The 23,303-nt window shown below is 41.4% G+C and overlaps 1 protein-coding gene across 1 annotated transcript in view; it reads left to right on the forward strand.

Moving 5' to 3' along the window:
• Positions 1-23,303, forward strand: part of kcnt2b (potassium sodium-activated channel subfamily T member 2b) — a 38,830-nt gene that overhangs the window by 894 nt on the left and 14,633 nt on the right. Inside the window, 13 exon segments of the mRNA XM_069148923.1 lie at positions 11,182-11,261; positions 12,670-12,772; positions 13,071-13,136; positions 13,933-13,981; positions 14,411-14,470; positions 15,191-15,265; positions 15,539-15,622; positions 16,081-16,175; positions 16,879-17,059; positions 19,934-20,098; positions 20,622-20,758; positions 21,286-21,349; positions 22,539-22,647. Of these exon segments, the coding sequence (XP_069005024.1) occupies positions 11,182-11,261; positions 12,670-12,772; positions 13,071-13,136; positions 13,933-13,981; positions 14,411-14,470; positions 15,191-15,265; positions 15,539-15,622; positions 16,081-16,175; positions 16,879-17,059; positions 19,934-20,098; positions 20,622-20,758; positions 21,286-21,349; positions 22,539-22,647 (1,268 nt within the window).

Consider the following 23,303-nt stretch of genomic DNA (forward strand, 5'->3'; position numbering starts at 1 on the left):
TGTGCAGTGCAGTGCAGTGCTGTATTGGATGTTGCAACAGGTTTACTCGTTTCCCGTTTCTGCAGAGACGACTGATGCTTCCGCTAGTAAAAGATTATCTCACCAAAAGCAACATGCTCATTAAACCATGAGAAAAATACACAAAAGACACGGTGAGACTAAAAATGTAATAATATTAATTACATTTATTTTCATGTCATGCAAGAGTGATTCTGTGCAAATGTGCACATTTAAAACATCAAAAATTCCTTCGGTGGAATTCACAAGGAAGAAATTGAATAGTAAAGTAGGGGGACACCACAGTAGGCTATTAGCTATTTATGTGACTCGTAATGTCATAATTCCTGAGATTTACGCTGAAACATTTGCCACCTGCACATGCAATCTCAAGTAGGTGCTCTCAGTAACAGGCAATTCAACTTTGCTAACATTCCATTTGCATGACTGTAGATTTGACGTGCAGTATAATATATATTGCTTAATTTAGCAATTTCATTAAGCTGTCTAATGGAAATCCTTAACCTCCATTTCATGCCTGGTGTCTCTTGTTGCTAGGTGGAAATTAGGCCCAAAACATTTGCTTATAGACTTGAGTGGGTGTTTCAAATCGGATAGTTGGTGAAACTTGCTATTGAATGGATGAGATGACCTGTTCAGGTCCAAACATTAGTGTTTTTAACAGAAACAGTGCTATTACATTGTTCATGACATGTCCAAAGCGCCTTGTCTGTCAATAATTCTTATGATATCACTGAAAAAAAAATCTAAACTAAAGCACCCAGAGTTGTCCTTTTCTGTGATAAATCAGACTATTATACCCTCTGTCTGTGTTCCTGACCTCTGAAAGAGACTTTTTCTGCACAGCTGAAGCCTAAACCGGCCTGCCCTCTCTGGTCGTGCTCTTCTGACCTTCTGTAATTTGTCAGCTATTGCCCAAGGACTAATGTTTCATTGCAGTGTGACCTCAGTCAGCTGATGACAGAGGTAGGTTTTGCTGCTTGTTTCTTGGAAGTCCATGAGACACAAAATTACCATTTGACGTCCACTACTACTCTGTATTCTGTAAGAGGCCAAATAGAACAAAACAGCTGGTGACACCAAATTAATGTTACAGAAATAAAATTGTGCACAGTGGCAGTGTGGTTGTGATTTATTTGGGGTTTTGGAAGCTGCAGAGACATTTGGAGAGGACTGTGTGTATGTTGGTACCACAGATATGCTGTAATACCTCGTAAACACAAGATGTGGATTAGTGCTTTAGGGTTATCCTGGCGTCGATCACTTTAGGAACTCTAGAAGGCTCAGAGGTTTCCATTAATGTTATGTGTACTCTGTATTTTACTTTTATTTGATCATTTTCTTTGAGCTGTAATGTCCAGCGCACACATGCTACTTACTGTTTTGTAAAGTAGGTAAATTTGAATAATGAGCACTCATAAACTAGATATTTAGTCCTTTGTACCTCTGGCGTGTGTCTTTGCCACTGTTTATAGCTAAATCTGCATGTCTGAGCATCCATAAATATAAATGTTCACAGAAGACAAAGCAGTCAAGCAGAGGGTCAATATGTTGACCTCAGTGTCTATGAAAATGGACTGATTAGAAGCAAAGCGAGAGCTGTGATTCATCGTGACAAAGAGCTTAATCACAGCTAAATCACACAGAGTTTTTCTGCCATGGTCCATAAATCTAAGAGTAGCCTTATTGCTAACATCCCCAAAGAATCAGACAACCCCCATTGGGTGCAGGTGCACAGATTGCTCCCCTGAGTACGATGACATCGCTCAAATGTAATTTTACATATCAGAATGTCAACATCTGAATGCATAACTTATATCCTTGACACATATGGTTACACTCTGCTCTGCTAAAATTATTTCTATCCTCTTCTCTTCTTTGCTTGCTTCCCTCTCCCTGAGTTTGTGTGTGTGCTTTTATGTGTGTCCATACATCGCCCTCATTTAATATTCACCCCTCCTCTGCCCCTTATTCTCTACATTTTAGTTCTGATTGAAGTGCCTCTAGTACCACACTTTTGCTGTATCCACTGAAAGGCCCTTAAGTGAAGAAATTTCCAGCACAGACTTGGGAGGATAGGAATAGATTTAATAATTGATTTCACACATACGCATCTCCTATCCCTCTGATTGTACAATTACTGGTACTACTGTACAGCAAATGGCTCCCTTTTCTACCCCTGCCAAGACTTTTTTGAAACTGACAATTCATCAGTGGCTGGATCAAATTTTTTTTGAAACTTTAACAAACAGAAAATAAAATTGTCTTGGGTATCTCTGCACAGACTGGGGGAAAAAAAGTCAGTCTCAGACAGACTTTGATTAGAGGTCTGCTGCTTAAAGTTTGGTGCCAACAGCCAATTATTGTTATTTGTGTCATTCCCGTGACTCATGACTAATCAAGGTCATACCTTGTAAATGATCAGCAGGTAAATGTGTGTCCTACTGTTACAGAAATGTGTCCGACACAGAGAAGTAGGAACATTTTAATGTCAAGAGGCTTCTGTTTTGAGGAAATGCCAGATGAACAAGCAATTAAATACAGATCTTTTGTAGGCTAATATATTGGATTTTACCAGTCGTAGGAGCTGTCCGGTCTTTGCCGTCTGTTGATGTATTCTTTCTGGCTGGTTGTTGATATCTCCAATTTTCTGTGGTCAATGCATTTTGTCAGTCATTCTACTTTTCTGAAATATGCTTTGAGAATTGTCCAAAGAGCATTTTCTGGTACAATACACAGCAAATATTGTGTTCTAGCATTGCAGAGCAACACACCATTCTTCTCAGAGTTGATACACACACAAGACTCCCATTACAGCTCCGCTTGTATGACTAATTTGTTAAAAGTGAATTGAACAGTGTCTCCAGTTCTCCACAATAGACAGCTTTAGTGGGAGCTTCCGTCTGAGTCCGGGATTACCATACAAATGACAGCCTTTTGTCCTTAAAACAATCTTTTTTTGGCTGTCGCCTCCACATCTTCTCTCGCTCCATCTCTGTCTTAGTCTACTCGCCGCCGTCCTTTCTCCCCATGCTCCTATTCTATTTTCCCACCTCTTAATTCTTCCTATCAAGTCTTAATCTAGTGAGGCCAATGTAAAGCATGGCCCTAAATATTGTCAATATTAATGCCAGTTAGTTTTACTATGCTTTTACTTGGCAATGAGGTGCATTCCAGAGTCTATTAGTGAATCTGTCGGAGCTCATGTAAGTTTTTATTCATATCATTCATGAGACAGTTTAGAGAGCTGATATCTCTGTCCAGAACTGTGGAATCGTGGATAGATTAGGCGTCATGGCTCCTCTGCAGAGCTGGAGCGGCCGTAAAGGGGGGTGATGGCAATAAAAGATGACTTGTGATGAACAGAGTCACTCTGTGAAAAGATGATAGTTATCAGATTTCAGTATGGATGAGAGAGAAGGGGCAGAGAGGGAGCCGGCACGTATCATAACTTCATCCACTGAATCCTGTGCATGCAACAAGTCCTCCAACTCACTGCACTGTCTCTGTGCTGGTAAATATTTAGAGGGAAGTCAACTTAAAGACACCCAGTTGCTAATGAAAATTAATTGGGGGGGGGGGGGGGGGGGTCTGCACGGTTAATAAATATCACTTCCTTTTATTTAGCAAAATCCTCTAAAATGACATCTTAATTAATACTGGCAAAAGGAAAGGTTGCTAGTACACAGGGCTGAACATTAAACTCACTGTGGGTCTGCTTGGGAACAAATGAGAGGACATCGGAGCGAAGGGCTCATGCAGTCTGCTGCAAAGAAAACTGTGAACATGAGCCACTGCTTCCTTTGTGAAAAGGCTGTGTACAGTACAGGGAGGACATTACCGGAAGGCAGAGTGAGAGTTACTTCAGTTTGCTCACACACTCAGAGTTTATTAAATGTATTTTTTTTTTGTAGCCTAGCATCCTGTGGCTGTAGAATTATATAGAATAAATATATATATTTGATATACAGTATGTTTGCTGTACCCTTTTTCATTTAATTGCATGACAAGCAATGGCCCTCCAGCGAGAACGTGGCCTGTGCAGGGCGTATCGCTAAGGGTCATTCAGACTTCTTTTATTTTTAGGGCTTTTTGCTGCTACTGGATCTTAATAAGCTGGATATTGAATTCCCTAACCAGCCTTTCAGTTTGAGAGCACTGTAAACACTTAAGAGCCTTCCCGCTGTGGATACTGACACAGCCATGGGGCTGACTGGCATGCGTCCGGTCACTTTTGGACTCTTGTAGTGCTCGACGTTTACTGCAAGACCCCCGTGTCATCAGAATGGGGGGCGGGGAGCTGCTGTACCTGGCTGTTGTGGCGGATCATAAACACGGTTGTCCACTGATTGCATCTCCCCTATTCCCAAACTATGTTAGCCAAATACACCATAGGAGTTAGCCCAAAGACACCAGGGACGCGCAACAGAGAAGATTCCTCTCACGTTTCACTCCTTTTTGCACCGTGTTTCACCCTCAAAAGCATTTATTTGAATAAGAAAAAGATTAATATGATTTCATCAGATGTCTGTGCATATCGGAAGCTAATGCAATTTTTAAGGGACATCGAGCTAGGATGTCATTTTTAATAAAGTTGTGCCCCAATTTGCGCCATATTTTGTTTCATGTGAGCAAATCGCTAGGAGGCTATGTGATAAGCCCGCGTGGTACTTTTCTGTGTAAAGGAACAACCACTGTGTTCTGTTCCACCTTCAGGTAAACAAACAAGGCTGTGTGTTAGCAGATCGCCTATAAGCAATAAGCAATAAATGATCTTCTCCGGAAAGGAAAGGGTGAGGCGAGGCCGGTTACATCACAGAGCAGGGATGGGTGATGGCTGGAGCCCTTCCACTGATGATGTATGGAAAGTTTTAATCCATGAGAACCCAGAGGTTGTCCAGGAAATGGATCAGAATAATGGCAACAGTACATGCTCTCTTATTGTCAGTATACTTTTCTTTTATGGCTGCTGTTTTCTTGCTGTGCTTTATTAGGGTAGGGAGAGTGATGAGTCTGTGGAATTAGTTGATAAAGTGGTTTGTTTTTACCCTTTGTTCCACACAGATAAAGAAATGAAGTGAAAAAAGACACTCTTTAAAAACCTCTGTCATAATTAAGTTTTTATGAAAGTACTTGCTTGTTTCATTGTAGTGTTAAAATCTTTTCTGTGGCAGCAATCAGTGGGTATTAAAAAGATTGACATTCATCTTCCATCTGACTCCTCGGTCAGCATGAACTCATCCATTGTGAAACTACAAACTTGTATTGCTCAAAATTGATTTTTCTTTAGCAGGGATATGTACCCTTCTCTTTATCTTTTTCATTTTCTTCCACCTGCCGTCAACACTGCCTAATGCATGTGATGGTTGTCTATCTGGGTCAGGGACAAGCTGTCCTGTCGACCATTGGCTAGATAAAGTACACCTTGCCTCTCTTCAGATATTGAAGCGGCTCTGTGGTGATGTACAATTTATTTGCCTCTTGTCACCCCACTGAATTTCTCCTGCCCCCGTTTATAGTCTATGTATATTGTTATTGCATGTCTTTTCTTTTTTTGTCACAAAAGTATCTCTATATCTACCCATCCATAGTAAGCAATAATGGTGAGAATTAAACTTCAAACTGTTGTACAGTCATCAGCATTTCTCTCTTGAATGTTTCTCCAGAAAAAACAAGTTTCTTTCTATCAGTAGGGACACCTTCCTTCATAATAATGTTCATCTTTGTGCCCTAATATCTGTCTCCTTTTAGAGATTAAAAGCATTTGTATTCATTTTAGCGCTTACCTTTCTTTATCTGGGCATTTTAAATAATTATGAAAGAAATGGCAGGACAGTCACAGCAGTGCCCTTTTCCAATTTATCAGTTTGATTTTCCATTTAAAAAAATCACTAAAAGAAAATTGGAAACTTTTGTTTAATATCCTAAGAGTACGATTTTTGATTAGTAAAGTCGGTAGGTCGTTAATATTTGGGGATCATTTAAATCTATTCAATGTAGGATAGAAAAATGGAAAATCACCAAATCTGAGGTCTTTTATGTTTATATTTTTTTGATTCATCTCCCGTGTTGTTCGAGGGAGAGGGGTTTGAATGTCAAGTTGCTGTCAAGGATTTACGCAAGAAAGACTGTGAGCTCATGTAAATATACGGACCCATAACATATAGCTCGATATCTGTAGCATAGATAGCCACATTGTCAAGTGTTAGCTTCGAGCGTAAGTGAATGGTTTAAGTTCATCATGTTGAAGGTTCTGTTCCCATGTACTAAACTGAGGTGCTTCTACTTTAATTGAGTATTGGCTTTTTAATTTTACTTCTACTTCCTCTCAGAGAAACACATTGTCCTTTTCACTGCATTTATCGGCTGCTTCATACTTTTCAGATTAAAATTTATCATCCAGTAAACGTTGCTGATTCCATTTGATAAACGTCAACAAAATTAAATCTACAGAATTAGGTGTTCCTTTATTTTATGTGCTCCTTTGATTGCTGTGAAAGTTTCATAATTCTGTCAGTACAGCAACACAACAATACATGATGATCTTATAAAATATCATGCATCAGTATAGTTTAAGATCCTTAGCTATGAAGTAGTTTATATTAACACAGCCCTAAACAGCAACAGCAAACTGTAATGCTTAATATCAATATATATATCGAACATCAATGCACCAGTAATAATCCATATAAAATAATAGTATAGTCGGAAGACATTTTTGATAATATTTTGCTGATAATACTACATACTACTACTTAAGTAAGGTTCTCAATGCAAAAAGTTTTTACCATAATACTGTTGGTAAACACTGTTTGCTTTCCTTAGTTCCCTATCTGTGGTCATGAGAGTCAGGAGACTGGTTGTAATCGCTGAAAGCAGGTGTGGTGAAAGTTTTCATTACAGACCTGAATATCAGGTTAACAGTTATGGATAGAAATTTAATCTGTGAGAAGAAATGTAAAACTGTAAACGGGTTTTAGAATATCTTGGTATGCTGTGTTCCCTTCTCTTGCTTTGATGACAGCATTCACTCAAGCTGGTATTAACTCCAGTTTGTACAATACCTGACACCCCATGTTAGCGTGATGTGATACTGTTACACAGAGGTTCTTGTGATGAATACCGGGCTCTCTCCATCTTCAAGTGTCCTTAAATGTTGAGTGGGGTTGAGTTAGGTGACTGTGGAGTAATGTCCGTGACATTCAGCACTATTCGGTCTTGTTTGGTCTTCAAGTGGTTCTCCCAAAGCTTTGAGGATTTCAGGCTCATCATCCAGTTGCAGTATGAATCCAAAGATGCAAACCAGAGGGTCGAACGTGTATCTAAAGTATTGAATATATATACTGTATATACATAAAATTCTATCTTAGAGCATGTAATTAAATTCTTTAGTCATATTATTGATTTTTTTTTTTTTTAGTATTGAAAATCAAACTGATGCAAGCAGTCAATTAAATTCAATAATTGTATCCCTATGGACCTTCATGTATTTCCCATCTCTTTTCTTAAAGTCTGTTTTAATGTTTATCATAGATTCGTTGACTCAAAAAGACACGCTCCACACATGAATGTCCATTTTTGCTGGCTTTTCATTGCTTAGAGAGTGAACCTTGATAGCATTGATAGAATTTTGATCTTGCCTTTTCTACTTCACTGGTATGACTGCCATTTCTGAGTACAGTGTGGAGGTTGTGATGAACCGATGCTGTGCTGCTGTGCACGCATACATTTGGGTTCCTTTAGTCTCTTCCACTGTGTCATTAGATGGCCAGTGCTGTGTCATTATGGAGCGCAGGCATGGGTGGAAGCAGCAGGAGAACGAGGTTCAGCTCTCTCTCTCTCAAAGATCCTCCTCCGCATGTCCCCTTCTGTCTGTCTTTCCATCTCCCTGTGTCTATTTCTCTGCATTTATCGGTCTGTATATTTTTTTCCACACTCTCCCTTTCACACTTGTGCACTTAATTCTCCCCAGGCTCCGATTTGAAATGCCATGCCGTGCCTCTGTCTTCATGTCATCACGTTTCCAGCTGTTTAAGCTGCTGGCCCGGTGACATAATCTCGACTGGCTCTAAATAATACGTTTGATAAGCGTACATTTTGAACGAGTAGCAGAGAAGATAGTGAGAGGGAGCGACTTTGTTGGCGTTCACACTGCTAAAAGGACGTGGCCCTATGTGTCCCGGACCACCTCCGGATGTGTTCTGAGCAGATCGGATCTCAATGCGTCCCTGGTGCGTTCACACCTTTGACTGTATGTAAAAGCAGATGGAGCATCCCGGTCTGAAAAATGAGGATGATGCGGAAATGCCTTAAGTTGTAATACCACAGAGGTTGGCTCCAAAAAGCTTTCGTCTTCACAGACTCCTCTTCAACTTGTGAATGAAATACAAAGTCAATAAATTTCTTCCTGAAGTTATTTTAGTGTTGCCAGCGAAAGTATTGCTAGCTCAAAATAGTTTTTGGGGGGTGTGTCTGTTTGATTGACAGAACTGTGCAGTCTGGTTACGGCTATCAGTGGGCCGGACGCAGGATCATTGTGTTTCCAGTCAGATCGAGTTAGAGCCACTGCTCGCCCCTCCCCGGATTGTCCACAAATTGTCACTTCTGGCTCCAAACTGCTCCTAACAAGCAAGATGGCAACAGCCAAAAAAAAAAAAAAAATCGATCTCAAGGCTTCATATCGGATGTTCACAAACTAATGGGTGGCATGCTGTTGGTTGCTGCTTCGTTCGCATATTTAAAGCTCTTCGCTTATGGGATCACCCAGAGTTCATGTTGATGACAGGTCCTAGCAGCCTATTACATAATGCACCAAAACAATTGTTCCTAAATTCATTGACATAATTCTTTTCTGCAGAACTGTGACCCAAAGCAGATTTTCTCCCCACGTATATTTATTTTCCTCGTGCTCTTTGGAGGGCCTTGGGGGGCTGGTATGTGGTTATTACCCAGAGGTGCCACCGTGATGTGCTTGTGTGTCTTTTGTTTTGAAATAATGCTCTTTATGAGTTTTTAATGTGTTTTTCTCCCCCATCGTCCCCTTAGATTACAGATCCCGACTCTATATCTATCCTACAGCTCAACTCTATATTGGGCTATATTTCCACTTTACTATTGATCCTCTGTTGTACACTCAAGTGGAACAGCTCCTGCTTAGAGAAACACATCAAGGACCAAAATGATCCTCTCCTCCTGAGAAGTTAGCACAGCCAGAGGAAAATCAAACATTAAAGCATTTAAGATTTTTTTTTTTATTTTGTTTTTTTATGAGGATGATAACCAGAAACCTGCCATAATGGAGCTTTTCAGAGGATGCGAAGCAATGATTTTAGAACTGCAGCAGTTACAGCTGTGAGAAACCAAATTAAATACACATTTTCACTCATGATATCATTCTTTTGGATGTGTACTTAATTACACAATGGCTTTATGGATTTAAAATACATTCAAGTAATTACAGAGTTCTATTAGGGATTTTTTTTTTAAGTACTTAAAGAGAACATTGTATATGCACCCAAAAACAAAAACAAAAAGTTGACTATATTACCAATATATACCGATAGACTTTTAAAGGAAGGAAGAAAAATTCTGGACTTGCACTGGATGTCAAAATTTTACCACAAATAAAGATTCTTGTTTAATTTTGAAACACTTTTTTTTTTTTTTATTAATCTAGTGAGGAAGCAGGATCCACTTTCCAATAAAAAGGTGCAATTACACACCCTGTGGGCCTTTGTGAGTCCCGGGAGCTGTGCGCAGCAGGATGTTTTTTTTTTCAGTTTCTCATCATGTGTGCAAAAGCATTATTGTCGGCAATCTGTTCAGAGCGAAGGGAGCCGTCAACAAGTTGCAGCGGGGCTATCGGCTCCAATGGCTGAACGCACTTCACAAGCATGTGTTTGCTCACATCTGCTCATGTGAGAGGGAGGGAAAAGACAACAAATTCTGTGTTGCCATAGTAACGATGAGGAAAGTTATCCCTCCCTCCCCCAAATGTTGCTGGTGGTTACATTTTGTTCTCTCTGTGTGTGTGTGTGTGTGTGTGTGTGTGTGTGTGTGTGTGTGTGTGTGTGTGTGTGTGTGTGTGTGTGTGTGTGTGTGGGTTTGTCTAAAAGTGGGGTGCTGGTATGGCGTCACTCTGGAACCCCAGGAAGACACCACACACACACACACACACACACACACACACACACACACACACACAAACACAAACACACACACACACACACACACACACAAACACTCTCCCACACCCACCTCTTCCTCTTCCTGCAGACAGGAGAATAAACGGCAGTTGTTCTGCCTCTCTTTCATCTGTCTGTGTGTTGTGAGGAGACCACCAGTGTGCCGAGGCCTGGCGTTTTTCATCCTCGACCTGAGTCATCCACTCGTCCCTCCATAGGATGAAAGGAGAGCTACTGAGAATTCTCCCCTGAGGTTGTCAGACAGGAAATACAGTCACCGACAGTCTGCCAGATTATGTGCTGGTACACATGTAAGAGCTGTCTGAAGAGCGTCTCTTTGTTATTTTTGTCATGTCTCTCCACGAAAATCCGTGTCAGATGGGCATGTGAATGGTCTAACCGTACCAATGACCTGGATGTAGGTGTGCATTTTAGGCCCGTGTGTGTCTGTACAGTAGGTGTGTGTACGTGTCCGTCCAACAGGAGCGTGCCAGAATGGAAAGGGAAAAAGAGCCGTAATTATGGCCTCCCATGTTCAGCAGAAACATCAGAGGGAAGTAATTTGTTGCTTTATATTTAATCAGTGGAGATAATGAGACTGACTGCAGCTGTCTGGGCTTATGGGCAGGCGGACAAGCAGGAACACCATTTCCCCTGAAACTCTTTCGTCTTTAATGCAGCCAGCCACAGTGTCTTATTTCCATACTTTTCTGAGTTCAAATAACCATTATCACCCTTTCTATCTCCAATTTGCTCAATTGTACTCATTTTTGTTTCACCCTTTATTTTCTTTTATCTCTCAACCCTCCACTTGTGTCCTTTATTCTGTCTCTCGACTGGAGACTCCATCAAACCAGTATTTTATTTCTTCAGTCAGCCGAAGCATCGCCTGTGTACTTTTCCTCTTTTTTTTTTTCTCCTCGTGCACCCTCATTACCCCTCTTTTACTGACTCTGCCTTCTCTCCATCCCTCTCTTAGGGTGCAGGTAGAGTTCTATGTGAATGAGAACACTTTCAAGGAACGCCTCAAGCTGTTCTTCATCAAAAACCAAAGATCCAGTGAGTTGCCTGTGTTTAGAATCATGTTTTTTCTGTGTAATTAGTTGAGTGAATTTCCTGTCAGCTCTTTATTTCAACACAAGTTGCTCTTTTTTTTTTATTTGGTTGAAGAGATGTGTGTGAAGTGCTGTCATTCTTGCTCTGCATTTCATCATTAGTTATTCAACTTGTCCTCTTTTTATAACTGTTTTATATGTCTGTGTAGTGATTTAGATGATAAGTGGACTCATTCATAGAAATGTTGTATCCATTTTCCCTTGTATGCATGAAGCCATTAAAACACTTGTTTCAAAGTCAGGTTTACTTTGTACCTAATAATTGGTTTGATGTGAAATATTACGAGGCTAATCACTGCTTAAATAACATACTGTAGGAATGGAAGGTTTACTTTCAGATGTCAAGATAAAATACTGTATAAACACATTTACATTTTCAGCTACATCAAGCCAAGCATTGTTAGACAACCAGGTCGCAAAGGCTTATTGAAAAGATGAGATAAATTGTGTTTTAGAGAACATCTGAGCTGCTACTGGTTCCCCAGAGCTTTTCTGTTTTCTGATTTTTGTCATGTCTTCATTTGAACAATTCATGACCAAACCTTCTCAAACCAAAGCGTACACCTGTTGTTCCGGTACAGAATACAACGTAATTGTCCCGTTTTGCCTCGGCGTGAAATCCAGCGTGGTTAGGATGACGCACCAGAGCTGCTTGGTTTGGATTTTGAAAAACACTTTCTTTTTTCTTTTTTTTTTTAAAGAAGTCCATTTTGTTTCCTGATTGAAAGACAAGGATTTGATCCATCCACACACAATTTAACTACAACCTTCTTACTTTAGCACTTCTATACTTCATCAAATGACCTCCATCGCGCGACACCAGTCATACATGCAGTGGTGGAAAGTAACAATAAAAACATTTACTCAAGTACTTAAGTACAATTTAGAGGTAATTGTACTTTACATGAGTATTTCCATTTCATGCTACTTTACACTACAGTACATTTGTCTGACAGCTTTATTAGTTTTAAGATTGGTATTTTATGATTAAAATATATGATTAGTTGCTATATATGCATTCATTTTACTTTGAATGCACTTGTAATTGAGTATTTTTTTCAATGTGGTATTGTTTCTTTTACTGAAGTAAAAGATCCGAGTACTCCATCCACCACTGCATACCTGCTTGTACTGTTCACGCCGTGTTTAGTCAAACAAGACACTGACATGGTATCCTCTAGTGGACTGATGGGTGTATTACTACTGGTCTGTCACGACAGGTTAACAGAGCATTACACTGCTTAAAAAATGTATCTATTTTTTTATGCATTAAAAATATTTATAATGAACATTTATGAATTCGGGCGTTGATATTTGTTTTAATGACTGCTTATCTTCTTTTTGACTTGCAGGTCTGCGAGTGCGAATGTTTAACTTTGCTCTAAAAGTGCTGAGCTGCCTCCTTTACATCGTCAGAGTCTTGCTGGACAACCCGCAAGCGGAAAGACAGGACTGGTGAGAGAAATGATGATAACATGGGCTTAATGAGGTGAAACAAAGTCTCTGAGTGTGAAGGCCTGATAGCAGGAACAAGAGTACCGGGTCAATAGATGAGATAACGGTGTGTATAGAGTATCCAGTGAAAGGATTGGGATGGTAGATTATGATGGGAGAGGAGAGGAGGTTGAGATGCAATCAGGAACGTAAACTGATATTTCCATTGAGGAGTGTGACAATCAAGATTATGGTGAAATGATATGTGCAAGGAAGTTGTATTCATTGTTCCCTCTTTTTTTTTTTTTATTGCCCCCAGTAGTGTGAGCGGAGTTAACTGCACCAAACAAAACACATCATCTCGTCCCTGGAGTGAGTTTGACTGGTAAGCATGCAACGCTCTAATTAGAACTGATGGCTTCCGCCTGCAGACATGGACCATGAAACCAAACACCCTGGAGGACCTGCATCCCCAACACTGGCTTACCGATCAGAAACATTGTATAACCCAACCAATGCAACTTCACTTAACTGATGCAACCCACAATGTTGATATTAAGCTATAGAGAGCTACATTAATTTGTCACAATCCAGCTGTATGGATTGTCTGTCAACATAAGGCATGTAGTGCCTGTGCAGCCTAATCAACAGTGATCTAGTGGCGATAAAGTATGTAATATACAACAGCAGAGAGAGAAAACAGAAAGTGTACGCAGACCTGAGGCGATGCCATGTCTCCTTTTCTCCCAGGGACCTATTGATCTAATTGGTGGCTGATGACACTGGCTAAGCTCTGGCTCCAAATGAATAAGGAGCCTGACAGAGTGAGCTCAGGAAAGGGATGGGCAGCCTCATGCTCCAGGCAGCAGATACGTAGCATCAGTGGAGATAGCACTCATGGCAAGCGGCCATGAAAAGCCCCAGGGTGTCTTTCGGAGGACAAAAAAAAACCCAGCATTTCTCTCACAATAAGACTGTAAATTTCCATTTGACTGTTTGAATATTACTTTACGAATATTACAATACTGGCACACTGGCAGCTGAGCGCTCCACTGTGGGTTAGCTGAAAAAAGCATAGTTACATTAACAATTGACATGCGTTGTTTAGGGAAGACAAAAATGATATAGCTTGTTGATTTTAGTGTCTAATGTTTGTCTTTTCTTTTTTTACCACTCTGTAGGAAACTGATCATCTGGGTTGACAGACCTCTCCCACTGTGGGCACTGCAGGTCAGATCAATACACTCCTGCTTAAAGGAGGCCTAGGCCTGTTTATGCTCATATATGCATACATGAACGCACAGGTGCATGTCAAAATGTCTGCATGCCCTATACTGGCAATTACTTCATCTCGGGGCTTTAACACTAAACTGAGTTTATTGTACTTGGCATGTCTTTAAACTTACAATACGATTAACAGCACATACATGTAAATGTATAAAATCAGACACCAGGCTGTCTCTTGCTTCACGTAGACCTGTTCCCTCTGAAGCTCCAACATCAACACACCCACTGATTCCACCCACGCTCTCCATCTCTGCGACTCCTAATTTCTCTGTGCTCTGGTCTCACTCTGACTATGTCGACTCCTCTCTGTGTCTTTACGTCTACATTTCTCTCTTACGCTCTCCGTCTCTCTCGCCCTCTGTCTTTTCACAGGTGCTTGTGGCTTTCATCAGCTTTTCAGAGACTATGTTGCTCGTGTATCTCAGCTACAAGGTGAGCTACTCATGGCCCCCAGCGGTCAGTCTGAAGCCTTTTGTGATGGCTACATGTGTGCGGGGGTGTGCGTAGCTGTGACGTGTGAGGGTGGTGTTTGTCCACTTTGTGCTCACTCCACTAAACTGGCGGTTTCTCTCTCCACGGATGCTGCTCCTTTACTCTTGCATTTGGAAAGCACCCCAAGAGGAGCCTTGAGGCTTCTTCAGCATTGTCCTGTCATGAACACATCAGAAAGACTTTAGGGGAGGCCCCCGTGTTGAGGCAGGGGGGGGGGGACGATCCATCAACGGGTTGCCCTGCCTTTGATGTACTTGACACTGTAAGCCTCTGAAGGGCTCACTCCGCAGATTACTCTGGAGGCTAGAGGCCTTAGCATTTAGAGCCGACTGATTCCCGTGGACATAGTCTGCGCCTGTCCACCTACACTAGTCAGATTCAGGTCAGCCATATGCAGGCAGCAGACACATAAAAACAGTCATGGCTGACATCTTAATTGAACGGTAAGGCTTAGTAGGAAACTGAGTAATGCTGGTCCTTCTTCTGAAGAAAACAAGGGAGTTGTATAACCGTTATATATCCCGATCTATTCTCACGTTGTAAAAGCTCATCAATTTGTCCCCGTTCACTCTCAGTGGCCGGGCCTGTTATGTGGTAATCCCCTAAGGTCTCCAGGACGATGGAGTTCCCTGAACCCCTGTGTGTGGTTTGTGTTTCCAGGGCAACGTTTGGGAGCAAGTATTACGTGTCCCCTTCATTCTGGAGATGATCAGCGCAGTTCCCTTCATGATCACTGTGAGTGTAAGGTTACGCGTTACCGAGCACTGACAGCACGGGGAGTCGCTCTGCCAGCTGTTTGTTTTGGTCCTGGAGCACCATAGTCCCACTCCACTACTGCATGCACATCAAACTTTAATGAATACCTGCTACAATAATACCATGATGATATCACAACAGGAACACGCTCACACAATTATCTTTCCCTGCCAGGGATCACATGACTGTATAACGTGAAAAAAGGTGTTAAAACAGAGAGCCAAGCAGGCTAAAGCTTTATCTTCTCGACAGGTGATTTTGCCTTCCTTCAGAAACCTCTTCATCCCAGTATTTCTCAACTGCTGGCTGGCCAAACACGCTTTGGAGAACATGATAGTAAGTGAAGTCCTGTGTGCCTATCCAGTTTTCCCATTGCTTACATCTCGATATCTCTGTTACATTACGCTGTTGGCACGCAATGGCCCCTCTCTGTCTCCCATTTCAGCTCACCAGCTTTATCTTAAACACTCTGCCATGAAGATAAATCAGTCAGGAACATTTAAACCGATGGCTTGGGCTTGCTCATGAGGCTTTTAACACTCTCTGACTCCATATGTCCAATCCAGCAAGGTTTGCTTCACATATTTGTAATATACTGTCTCCCTAGCAGCTTTGAATATTCCAAACGTTGACGTTTTCATCTCACTCTTCAGTGCACCTTAATATTTCAGCTACTGATTTGTTTTAAATTTTTCCTGCTATCCATGTGCCACATTTCATCCTCTTTTTACACCAAAATAAGTACTTGGGCTGTTGACATTTCCATTTATTAACATTTATCTGCGTCTCTGCAGAATGATCTCCACCGAGCGATCCAGCGTACACACTCAGCCATGTTTAACCAGGTGGTGATACTCATCAGCACACTGGTCTGTCTCATGTTTACATGGTGAGTAACCCACTAAACAGATAAGGGAGGAACAAGTGTAGTCAACAGTGACAATTAAATGGAGGTTGAATAGCAAGTGGAACGTGTCACAGCGATGAACAGAGAGGGGAAGAGAATGAGGATGAGATGGACATGTAAGAGTGTGATACACAGAGAGAAAAAAAAATTTGGTTGGAGAATGAAAAAATGCAGCTCCTGGAGCTAAGAGGGAGAAAGGCTGAAAGCAGCGAAGTAATTGGTAACTGTGAGAGTGAGATAGTGCTCTGAAATGACAACTGGCAATTGCTTCATTGCAGTGGAGGATGTGTCAGCTTGCTGCATATCTAGTGTGAAAGCCTAAATTAATCCAGTAGATCCTACACACAGCTTGAATTAAGCTCTCTGACCATTTTGGCATTGACATTTGCCTGTTTACTTATCTATCCCTTAAAGAGTGTGATAATATGTGGAGCTTGCACTATATCTACATCTAAGTCATCTATAGGCAAAAATATACAATGTCCAACACAGGTGTCCAAGCGAGCATCCACCCCCATCTTCCGCACATACAAAGTCACACGTATCCGCACAGCCGTGAAAAACAGTTCTCCGTGGATAATGTTCCCCATGGGCACCTATACTTCACTCGGCATGCGAAGTCTCAATGAGCCTCACTTTTGCCACCTTCTCTTGTTTTCTTTCCCGTCCTGCTGACATCGATCAGTATTTGCGGTATTCAACACCTCGAACGAGCGGGCAACAACCTGACCCTGTTCGACTCGCTCTACTTCTGCGTGGTCACCTTCTCCACAGTGGGCTTCGGAGATGTCACCCCTCAGATCTGGCCCTCGCAGCTCCTGGTGGTCATCATGATCTTTGTGGCGCTCATTGTGCTTCCCATCCAGGTGAGAAACACGGGTGACAACCTTTAATACAATTTTAGAGACGTAAAAGAAAGGGACACAATTAGTAGGAAAGCCTGAATTTAATGCAGTGCAATAAGGTATCACTTTAAAATCAGACACCTTTAGATGTGAGTTTTAAAAAGTAGTCTGAAAACCTACACAGATTTGATAAGTTGAGAAGCCCTGCAGGCAAAAACCAATTTCACCCGTCTCATATTTTATTTTCAATTGCACTTTTCAAGCAGCCGACAGGGCTCTACCAAGTTGTTCTCCAGTTTTTATGGAGGCAGAAATCTCAGATAAAATAAGCACCAGTATCCCTTTAAAGATATCAGACGGTTCTTTAGATCCTACTTAAAAAATAACAGATTTGTTTACTTTGCTGATGAACGCTTATGAACACAGTAAAGTTGTCTCCCTTAACACTAATAATTCTTGCATTTCCCCCATCACACAATAATGTGACACATCCTATCACATCCTACAAAGATTTACAACACTATTTTTATTCAGAAAGCAGCAAGAGTGTCTCCTGAACTCACTCAAATCCCTAAATCCCTCTCCTGTCATCGAGCTGCTCCACAGAGGGAACCTCATGACAGAGGAACCATTTACACATGCACACGTACACGCAACCTCACACACACCCCCTCACGCTTACACACACATACACACACACACACACACACACACACACACACACACTGTTTGTACAGTGACTGATGAAAACACCTTGACAAATGCATCAATTCTACTGTATCCTAATGGTTGTTTTTCATATTTGTGTAATCCATTTATCTCTGAGGTAGCTGCTGTACCCATTTATCTCCCAAAAGATGTAAAGGTGTTAATAGGATGAAATTCCTCTGTGTATGTGCTGTACTTGCAGTTAGCCTCGCTGGGCTGGAAATCACACACACAAACACACACACATACTACAAAATAAACAAGTCACAAGTCTTTTTTGGTGGCGTCACAAACACGGACACATAATATAGGTGTTGGACTGCATCCTACACACCTGCACGATCAACCAGTTATTGTACAAGCTCTCACTGTATAGTTTTTTTTTTCCATCAGTTGTGGCTGCGTGGTTTTAAATGTATTCACAAAACCAAAAAAAATAAGCGTAAAGACACTTTTGCTCAACTTTTACAAGTAGACTAAAAAAAAAGGCGTTCCGTTCATCACCAACATGGTTACCATGTCATCCTCTGCGCTCGCTCTCCCTGTCTTTCATCCATAAATACCCCTTGACATTTAGAAACTGGCCCCCCTTAGCCCTGACCCCAACCCCCACCTTGTGCGTGTGCGTGCGTGTGTGTGTGTGTGTGTGTGTGTGTGTGTGTGTGTGTGTGTGTGTGTGTGTGTGTGTGTGTGTGTGTGTGTGTGTGTGTGTGTGTGTGTGTGTGTGTGTGTCCTGCCACGACCAGTCTCCAGGCTGCACAGGGGAGCCACAGAACACATCAGGATTCAGCTACTGTGTTTTTCTTATTGCTGCCTCCATTTTTTTTTCCCTGTACCTGTCCATAACACACGACAGGAGGAGATTGACCTCCTGACAAATCCTTTTGTGCAATTTGCAATTTAAGCCTTTAAGCTTCAGTGTGTAAGATTTAGGAGCTTCTATTGGCAGAAATGTAATATAATAATCACAATTATGTTTTATTTAGTGCATAATCACCTGATGCTAAGAATATGTGTTTTTGTAACCTTAGACTGAGCCCTTCATATCTAGTCAGTGAGTAGGTTTTCATCCCAGAATTCATGCTGTACTGCCATTTTTCTACGCTGGCTCTAGAGAGGGATTTTTACAATTCAGTTTCATTAATTTGGTGACTTCACTTGAAACAAATCTTGACACTTTAAAATAGAGGTTTGATTGTTAATTTCACAAATGTACCACACTTATGTCATCATGAAGTGGCTGCAGACATGATGACTGAATTCACATTATCTCACTCACAGTGCTGATATTAATTTTATCTGTGAAAAAATTATTAGTTCCCAGAGGAAAATGAAATGTGTCGGTTGAAGTCTGATTGACGTGAACAAGGTTTAAGATTATTAGCCGTTCATTTCAACTGTTGCTGCTCAAGAGCAGAGAGTTCAAGAAGATTCTCGGGGGAAATACATTGGAAAAGAGAAAAAAATTCTGTGTTATGACTGGGACTGGAAAATATATCAATACTATTGATACAGTGATATGAGCCTGGATATGAGCTTAGGTTTTGGATCTTGTATTATTATGATCTGGCATTTTCCTGCCTGTAAAGGCTGCATTACAGTAAAGTGATGTTATTTTCAGAACCAACCTGACTGTTCTATTCATCGGCACCACAATGTCATTGTGCAAATAAAAGCACCAACAGTCATCCCTACAATACGGTTACAATATTACTATCTAAGTATTTGGTAAAAAAAAAAACAACAACTCATATTTGACTTGAAAGTCAGGAAGAAAATACATGATGAAGATTTTTCCCTTTAAATGATGTGACCGGTGTCAAATATCTGTGTATTTTACAGTGAAAATCTATCATAAACTCTATTACTCTTGCATCCCTTCATCTGTTAAATTATCTATCCCGCCGACCCTCCCAAGCATATTACAAAAAATGTGCAGCCTATTGTTATTTCTATTACCTCCGTTCCACTGTTAATCTCCGCGATCATCTTCCATTCAGCCACCATCCTGAACCAAATCCCCACTTATCTTAATTCTCCCCCAAACACTCTCCCTAATCAAATGGAAACACTATACAGCACAAGGCATTGTCTTCTTTTCATATACCACCTGGTTCCTCCCTGTATTGCAGCTAACTTAATCCAGTTTCCATCTGTTGAATGTGACGGATGTCATCCTCAATGCAGTTTGAGCAGCTGGCCTTTCTGTGGATGGAGCGGCAGAAGTCTGGGGGGAATTACAGCCGCTACAGGGCACAGACGGAGAAACACGTGGTACTGTGCGTCAGCTGTCTCAAGATCGACCTCCTCATGGACTTCCTCAATGAGTTCTTCGCTCACCCGCGGCTCCAGGTCTCTCCAAATGGTTTCTAAGTAGGACAAGAGGGTGTTGGGGATGCCGTGTGTGGTTGTTGTTTGCAACCCCCTTCAGGGGGTTAGAGAAGAGGATTAATTTGGCAATAGCAAGGATCAAACTGCTGTCTTATTCATGTTGGAGCAGTTGTGTTTGTTTGCTTGATCCATGAATATTTACTTGTTTGTTGGGGGGGGGTCATTTTAATTGGTCCTCACCACCCAGGAACCTATAGGTTTCCAGTGTGGCTGAGGTTGGATTCTATTCTCTGGGATTTCAAGTCTGTCTCTGTATTAATAAATAAATACATTTTTATGACACTGCTTTGCTCCTGCAAGCATGACAACATTTCTACAACTATTGTAGTGCAAACTAAATGCAACGTAAAGCCACTCTGTCTTAACACACCTGGTTCAGGAGCTTTCTTGCCTGTGATTAAACCATCTTCTGTTGTAATACGAATTGTGTGTGTGTGTGTGTGTGTGTGTGTGTGTGTGTGTGTGTGTGTGTGTGTGTGTGTAGGACTACTATGTGGTGATCCTTTGCCCTGCGGAGATGGATGTCCAGGTAAGGAGGGTCCTTCATGTCCCTCTTTGGGCCCAGAGAGTCATCTACCTACAAGGGTCTGCCCTCAAAGACCAAGACCTGATGAGGGCCAAGTGAGTCACTACAGTCATCTATAAATCCGTTACAAATTATATTACCACAAAATAATTCTGCAACAATGGAGCCCTGAGAAACAAAAGCCCAGAAGAGCCATTTTGAAACAGAAGGCCTCACATGCCGCAGCGCATAATTAATTCCTGCTGTACCTACAGCCTTGAAGTAACAGCTGTAATTACGGTTTGAGTCATATTGCTTATTGTTTGTCCTCTGACTTGTGATAAAACAGACATAGCAGCACCTTAGGCTAGCTTCACAGAGAAAGAAAAGGAGCAAAAGCTTGTTTGTTTAATCTCCCCGTCTCCTCGCCTCCCACTATCTCATCTTTATATGGCGTGGGCTTGAAAGACACATTGGTACATTTGTTGTTCTATTGTCCTACTTTTTTCCTCTTTTATCCTCTCCCTCAATAACATGACAACACCCTCCTCACTGTGTCTCATGGCTTCCCCAATTCTCTCTCTCTCTGTTTCTCTCTTTCTCTCTCGCTCCCATGGCTACATGCTGCACTAACTGCCTGCAGGATGGACGATGCTGAGGCCTGCTTTATCCTCAGTAACCGGTTTGAAGTGGACCGCATTGCTGCTGTACGTTCCTCACTGCCTCCCTGTATCGCCAGGACTCCTTTTACTGCAAAACATCCATGCTGAGTCTCAGCAATTTGTTTTCTTATTACATTTTTCTTTTCATGACCGTACTTCATAAAACATAATCACCGCAAAGCAGCTTTTGTGGATTTGGAGTCGCTCACTGCACTGGCAGAATCTGTGCACTTCTTGCTTTATTTTCAAGTTTTGACAAAAACAAATATTTGCCGAGTCAAAACAATTAAAATGAAGAGTCAGAAAAACACATTCCTGAGAAAGTATGTTCAGGCATAAAATTAAAAAGTGAACTGTACAGCAGTACATACCATGACAGTCAGCAATAATAATGTGTTTACCTAACACTGAATGTTAATGTCTGACAGCATTGTTTCTTTGACTTGTCATGTCAACACACCAGAGATGACATGAACTCAAGGAAATCAAAACTAATGAGAACTAATTAAACTTCAGCAGTAATACCATGTCATTTTCCAAGCAGGAAACACAAAGCCAAGTTTATGTGATAAAATATGGAACTGACAAGTAGCCTTCACTCCAACAATTCACCTGTATTGCAGATGTGTTTTGTTTTGTTTTAGTTTTTTTGCTATGGCTGCCATACTCCTGACACTGTGCTGTTGATGACAATCCCAGTATCATGCAGTTCATTACTTTAGTTCTGAGACTTAAATGTCTGTGAAATACTTCAACAATTGTTAACTGGACTGCCAAAAAATGTCACATACATGCGGTCATGTTTTTGTTAGGATGTATGGATGATGATTTGGTTTGATTGGCTCAATCTGACATTCCCATCAGCCTCATCTGTACTTTGCTTTTGTTGGTAATTAGCAAATGACAGCATGCTCACCTTTTAGCTCAAAACACTGCTGTGTCAGTGCAAGCATGGCTGTAAACTCCTAGTCTTGTTTTTCCTCAGACTGAATTTTCCATTTGCGCTCTCTAGCCACAGCCAGTCATGAAATGTCAGAGGTGTATTACTCTGAAGCGTTTCAAGGACCATTCAGTTGCTTTTTGCAATTAGTGGTTTAGGGGATTATTATAGAGGAGCTACAATCGGATGCAGCTAATGATAGGTGTCTACCTCTCTTTCTCCCTCTGCCTCGCTTTCGCTCCCTCTCGCTATCGCTCCATCTATCTCACTCCACTCTGTCTCCAATTTTCTCAGGATCATCAGACCATCCTCCGAGCCTGGGCGGTGAAAGACTTCGCTCCAAACTGCCCCCTGTACGTCCAAATCCTCAAGCCAGAGAACAAGTTCCACGTCAAATTTGCAGGTGGGCAGTGAGAGTGAAATCAAATACACTGGCAGTCAGCTAAAGCTCTGTGTGTGTGTGTGTGTGTGTGTGTGTGTGTGTGTGTGTGTGTGTGTGTGTGTGTGTGTGTGTGTGTGTGTGTGTGTGTGTGTGTGTGTGTGTGGATAAAACTACTGTTATTTAATCATATCTGGGTGGGTGCAGGAAAAAAAATAGGAATACACCTCCTAAAATTAAAAAAAAAAAATGTTTAGTATTATTTGACAGGCAATTTTTGTGGCTGAAATTGTTGTCCCCGTCCATGATACGTAGCAATGTAAAAGATGGATGTTTATGTAATCATTTAAATTTTGCTCCTGTAAGGTTACATTATATTCACATTAGAAAACATAGCTGTCATGTCTACACTGCAAGTCGAGTGTGCGTAATCCGCTGTCGTGTCCTATTTTCTACCTGGGTTTGTCTGCCGGATTTGTGAGCTTGAAACATGTCTTTCCAATCAGCGGGCTTGTGCAGCATCGCAGCTCTCTGTCCTCTCAGCTCTGAAGAAGTGCTGGGCAGATTGGTTCAGCTTGGCTGTAAGCCTTCTGAGGGTTTCTGTGAGTTTTTACATTGCCTTTTGGAGAGCTTCCTCTTCTTCTCCTGCTCAGCAGAAGATGCCAGTCAATCAACTGTGA

Source organism: Embiotoca jacksoni, unplaced genomic scaffold (assembly GCF_022577435.1).
Source record: "Embiotoca jacksoni isolate LCO1_2020_lvr unplaced genomic scaffold, fEmbJac1.0.p SCAF_15, whole genome shotgun sequence".
In the NCBI taxonomy this organism is placed as follows: Eukaryota; Metazoa; Chordata; class Actinopteri; family Embiotocidae; genus Embiotoca; species Embiotoca jacksoni.